The 6,026-nt window shown below is 42.6% G+C and overlaps 1 protein-coding gene across 1 annotated transcript; it reads right to left on the bottom strand.

Annotated features, from left to right (window-relative positions):
• Positions 1–342: 342 nt before the first annotated feature.
• On the bottom strand, positions 343–5,573 carry LOC145862650 (keratin, type II cytoskeletal 8). The gene is made up of 2 exons (XM_082967695.1): positions 4,384–5,573; positions 343–580 (listed from the first exon to the last, which is right to left on the bottom strand). Exons 1-2 carry the CDS (start codon positions 4,573–4,575, stop codon positions 368–370), a joined length of 405 nt encoding a protein of 134 aa, XP_082823821.1. The 5' UTR covers positions 4,576–5,573; the 3' UTR covers positions 343–367.
• Between the last annotated feature and the right edge of the window lie 453 nt (positions 5,574–6,026).

Genomic DNA, 6,026 nt, shown 5'->3' on the forward strand with positions numbered 1-6,026 from the left:
GAATTATAAGTGAAATAATCTGTCTGTAAACAGTTGTTGGAAAAAATACTTGTGTTTTGCACAAAGTAGATGTCGTAACCGACTTGCCAAAACTATAGTTTGTTAACAAGACATTTGTGGAGTGGTTGAAAAACGAGTTTTAATGACTCCAACCTAAGTGTATGTAAACTTCTGACTTCAACTGTAGATAGATAGATAGATAGATAGATAGATAGATAGATAGATAGATAGATAGATAGATAGATAGATAGATAGATAGATAGATAGATAGATAGATAGATAGATAGATAGATAGATAGATAGATAGATAGATAGATAGATAGATAGATAGATAGATAGATAGATAGATAGATAGATAGATAGACTCCTACTTGTGTTTGAAGTCCTCCACCAGACCTTGCATGTTTCTCAGCTCTCCATCCAGCTTGGTCTTGTCGTTGTTCACCACATCCATCTGGCGGCGGAGGTTGGCCATATAGGCCTCGAACAGCGGCTCGATGTTAGAGCGGCCCGTCTGCTTACCGTGCAGCAGATCAAACTTAGTCTCTAACATCTTGTTCTGCTGCTCCAGGAAACGCACCTTCAGGGAGAAAAGAGACTCCGATAATTGAGGATATAGCACATAGTAATGGAGGATATAGCACATAGTAATGGAGGATATAGCACATAGTAATGGAGGATATAGCACATAGTAATGGAGGATATAGCACATAGTAATGGAGGATATAGCACATAGTAATGGAGGATATAGCACATAGTAATGGAGGATATAGCACATAGTAATGGTTAGTCTTTAGTGGCCCTGAAGAGAGACATTTCTCTTTCATTCAAAGACACCACATTTTGGTCACCTTGGAATTTCTCTTTAACTTTGTCATGACCTTCATGAAGTTTATATAAAATCAGATGTTTTATGTAAATGATCGGTAGATAACAGTGGATACTCTATAGATAACAGTGGATACTCTATAGATAACAGTGGATACTCTATAGATAACAGTGGATACTCCATAGATAACAGTAGATACTCTATAGATAACAGTAGATACTCTATAGATAACAGTGGATACTCTATAGATAACAGTGGATACTCTATAGATAACAGTGGATACTCTATAGATAACAGTGGATACTCTATAGATAACAGTGGATACTCTATAGATAACAGTGGATACTCTATAGATAACAGTGGATACTCTATAGATAACAGTGGATACTCTATAGATAACAGTGGATACTCTATAGATAACAGTGGATACTCTATAGATAACAGTGGATACTCCATAGATAACAGTGGATACTCTATAGATAACAGTGGATACTCTATAGATAACAGTGGATACTCCATAGATAACAGTAGATACTCTATAGATAACAGTGGATACTCCATAGATAACAGTTGATACTCCATAGATAACAGTGGATACTCTATAGATAACAGTGGATACTCTATAGATAACAGTGGATACTCTATAGATAACAGTGGATACTCTATAGATAACAGTGGATACTCTATAGATAACAGTGGATACTCTATAGATAACAGTGGATACTCTATAGATAACAGTGGATACTCTATAGATAACAGTAGATACTCTATAGATAACAGTAGATACTCTATAGATAACAGTATATACTCTATAGATAACAGTGGATACTCTATAGATAACAGTAGATACTCAATATAATTTTTATTTTTAATTTCACCTTTATTTAAGCAGGTAAGCTAGTTGAGAACAAGTTCTCATTTACAACTGCGACCTGGCCAAGATAAAGCAAAGCAGTGTGACACAAACAACAACTCAGAGTTACACATGGAATAAACAAGCGTACAGTCAATAACACAATAGAAAAAAAGAAAGTCTATATAAAGTGTGTGCAAATGGCGTGAGGAGGTAAGAAAATAAATAGGCCATAGTATCGAAGTAATTACAATTTAGCAAATTAACACTGGAGTGATAGATGAGCAGATGGTGATGTGCAAGTAGAAATACTGGTGTGCAAAAGTAAATAAAAACAATATGGGGATGAGGTAGGTAGATTGGGTGGGCTATTTACAGATGGGCTATGTACAGCTGCAGCGATTGGTTAGCTGCTCAGATAGCTGATGTTTAAAGTTAGTGAGGGAAATATGTCTCCAGCTTCAGCGATTTTTGCAATTCGTTCCAGTCATTGGCAGCAGAGAACTGGAAGGAAAGGCGGCCAAAGGAGGTGTTGGCTTTTTGGGTGACCAGTGAGATATACCTGCTGGAGCGCGTGCTACGGGTGGATGTTGTTATCGTGACCAGTGAGCTGAGATAAGGCGGAGCTTTACCTAGCATAAACTTATAGATGTCCTGGAGCCAGTGGGTCTGGCGACGAATATGTAGCGAGGGCCAGCCGACTAAAGCATACAGGTTGCAGTGGTGGGTGGTATAAGGGGCTTTGGTTTCAAAACGAATGGCACTGTGATAGACTGCATCCAGTTTTCTGAGTAGAGTGTTGGAAGCTATTTTGTAAATGACATCGCCGAAGTCGAGGATCGGTAGGATAGTCAGTTTTACGAGGGTATGTTTGACGACGTGAGTGAAGGAGGCTTTGTTGCGAAATAGGAAGCCGATTCTAGATTTAATTTTGGATTGGAGATGTTTAATATGAGTCTAGAAGGAGAGTTTACAGTCTAGCCAGACACCTAGGTATTTGTAGTTGTCCACATATTCTAAGTCAGAACCGTCCAGAGTAGTGATGTTAGCGGGTGCGGGCAGTGAACGGTTGAAGAGCATGCATTTGGTTTTACTAGCGTTTAAGAGCAGTTGGAGGCCACGGAAGGAGTGTTGTATGGCATTGAAGCTCGTTTGGAGGTTAGTAAACACAGTGTCCAAAGAAGGGCCAGACGTATACAGAATGCTGTTGTCTGCGTAGAGGTGGGTCAGGGAATCACCCGCAGCAAGAGCAACATCGTTGATATATACAGAGAAAAGAGTCGGCCCGAGAATTTAACCCTGTGGTACCCCCATAGAGACTGCCAGAGGTCCGGACAACAGGCCCTCCAATTTGACACACTGAACTCTGTCTGAGAGGTAGTTGGTGAACCAGGCGAGGCAGCCATTTGAGAAACCAAGGCTGTTGAGTCTGCCGATAAGAATACGGTGATTGACAGAGATACTAAATAATAGATAACAGTCGATACTAAATAGATAACAGTACTGAGACTATTGTGGTTATAACGACTAGTCAGTCAGTCCTACTGACATCCTCAAGGTTCTATTTCACACCCAAGGCAGCTGTATTTTAATCCCATTGTTTGTCTGCGATCAACACAAAAGCTTCCTCCCTAAACACTAGGGAATTTTCCACTCTTGAAAGACCATACCACGTCTGACCTGTTTTTATTAGGTTACCAGCAAGCTGAATGAGCTGAGAGAAATGGGACATGGATGGTGCTTTAAATATCTTTTACTTGTTCTTAGACATCTTTAAATGGGCTTTGCATCCCAAATTCCCTGCACCATTAGGGCATGGTTTGTCTCAAAATGTCTGGTGTTGAGGTTAACTCCTGAGACAAATAAGAGTTTGTTATTGCAGGAAGCTTAGAGCTGTGCACTAGGCTGGTGATCCGTAGCGTAGAACAGACACAAAGCCTCTATTGTAACTCTGCTACCCATTCCGTGAGAAACGTCAGATATGATGTAAGCTAAGTGGCGTATCAGTGACCACGGCTGTGAAAGAGCAGGTGACTTTGTTTTCATGGGTTAGTGCGAGTGAAACTGATATACAAAGTCAAAAGAAATACAGAACAACAAACAAACAAAAAAAATCCTTTGCTTTCATCATCTTTGCTCCTGAGGTACTGACCTCTTTGGGGTATAACCACCGTGATTATTCTTTGACCATGCTGGTCATCTATGAACATTTGAACATCTTGCAGAACAATCTGGCCTTAATGGCCATGTACTCTTATAATCTCTACCCAGCACAGCCAGAGTCTGGTTTCTTCCTAGGTTCTGGCCTTTCTAGGGAGTTTTTCCTAACCCCCGTGCTTCTACACCTGCATTGCTTGCTGTTTGGGGTTTTAGGCTGGGTTTCTGTACAGCACTTTGTGACATCAGCTGATGTAAAAAGCGGCTTTATAAATACATTTGAATTTGATTTGTCATAGATTCAGTTACTTCAAGGTTGTAATGAAAAAAATACAGAGATGGCAATCACTGTTTGTTCTCCCTTTTTCCAATCAATGGCTAAACCAAGTTATCTTTCAGTCCATTAGCAGCTGATTCAGACAGAGGAACACCATCAGAGACATAAGACTCCTTGGAAAACAGTGGCAATTATTGCTACTGGGTGGACTATTCTGATTAAATAAAAAAAGAGACCTTCATAATCATAAGCGACAACCACACAGACCTTGTCGATGAAGGAGGCGAAGCGGTTGTTGAGGCCCTTGATTTGGTCCTTCTCATGGATGCGGGCGACCTGCAGGTCGGGGTCGATCTCCAGATTGAAGGGGGCCAGCAGGCTCATGTTGACTGAGACAGAGTGGAGAGGGCTCCTGTGCTGGTCACTGGAGCTGGAGATATGCTTGGACCTCAGGCTCATGGTGGAAGGGGAGACGGAGAGGGGAGAGGTGGAGGTAGAGTTGGAGACAGTGATTTGGAGAGGAAGAGATGGAGAGGAGTGTGGGTCAGAGAGGGAGAGATGGAGAATCAGAGAGGGAAAGATGGAGAGGAGGGAGAATCAGAGTGATGCTCATGGACAAGCCAGGACAGGATAGCAGCAGGGCTGTCTGACCTCATTGAGGTGTCTCAGGCGTTCAGCCCTTCTTTTAAACTCCCCTCCCTCAGGGTGGAGGTGGTTCTCTAGTTCTCTTATTCTCTAGCCACAAAACCAGTTAGATGTCTTATTCACTCACACCTTTCCTTTCTCCTCTCCCTGGCCCCACACTGCCTCTCTCACTGTCTCTGTCACTGTCTCTCTCACTGTCTCTCTCACTGCCTCTCTCTCTCTCTCTCTGACTCCTCTCTCTCTCCAACTCCTCTCTCACTCTCCGTCTCTCTCTCTCCCTGCTCTTTCTTCCCCATCTTGCTCTCTCTCTCTCTCTCTCTCTCTCTCTCTCTCTCTCTCTCTCTCTCTCTCTCTCTCTCACCCTCACCCTCACCCTCACCCTCCCCTCTCTCCAAGCTGTGCAGTAGAATACAGAATAGTACTTGCTTATTTTGTGTTAACTGTTTAAGTTATGAATTGTTTAAGTTCATTTCTGTGCAAGTTTGGCTGAAGAACCAGTTAGACACCTTATTCACTCACTACTGTCCTCTCCCTGGTCCCACACGGCGCACCCCCCCTCTCTCTTTCTCTCTCTCTCTCTTTCTGTCTCTGTCTGTCTGTCTGTCTGTCTGTCTGTCTCTCTCTCTCTCTCTCTCTCTCTCTCTCTCTCTCTCTCTCTCTCTCTCTCACCCTCCCCTCTCTCTCCAAGCTGTGCAGTAGAATACAGAATAGTATTTGCTTATTTTGTGTTAACTGTTTAAGTTACGAATTGTTTAAGTTCATTTCTGTGCAAGTTTGGCTGAAGAACGAGTTAGACACCTTATTCACTCACCACTGTCCTCTCCCTGGTCCCACACGGCGCACCCCACCTCTCTCTTTCTCTCTCTCTCTCTTTCTGTCTCTGTCTGTCTGTCTGTCTGTCTGTCTGTCTGTCTGTCTGTCTGTCTCTCTCTCTGTCTCTCTTCTCTCTCTCTTCTCTCTCTTCTCTCTTCTTCTCTCTCTCTCTCTCTCTCTCTCTCACCCTCCCCTCTCTCTCCAAGCTGTGCAGTAGAATACAGAATAGTACTTGCTTATTTTGTGTTAACTGTTTAAGTTACGAATTGTTTAAGTTCATTTCTGTGCAAGTTTGGCTGAAGAACCAGTTAGACACCTTATTCACTCACCACTGTCCTCTCCCTGGTCCCACACGGCGCACCCCCCCTCTCTCTTTCTGTCGCTCTCTCTCTTTCTGTCGTCTCTCTGTCTGTCTGTCTGTCTGTCTGTCTGTCTGTCTGTCTGTCTGTCTG

Source organism: Salmo salar, chromosome 22 (assembly GCF_965601325.2).
Source record: "Salmo salar chromosome 22, fSalSal1, whole genome shotgun sequence".
Lineage (NCBI taxonomy): Eukaryota > Metazoa > Chordata > Actinopteri > Salmoniformes > Salmonidae > Salmo > Salmo salar.

Coding starts and splice junctions, on each gene's coding strand:
- LOC145862650 (XM_082967695.1), bottom strand. CDS start 4,575: ATGAGCCTGAGGTCCAAGCATATCTCCAGCTCCAGTGACCAGCACAGG. Junction 581..4,383: donor TCGCCTCCTTCATCGACAAG/GTCTGTGTGGTT, acceptor TTCTCCCTGAAG/GTGCGTTTCCTGGAGCAGCA.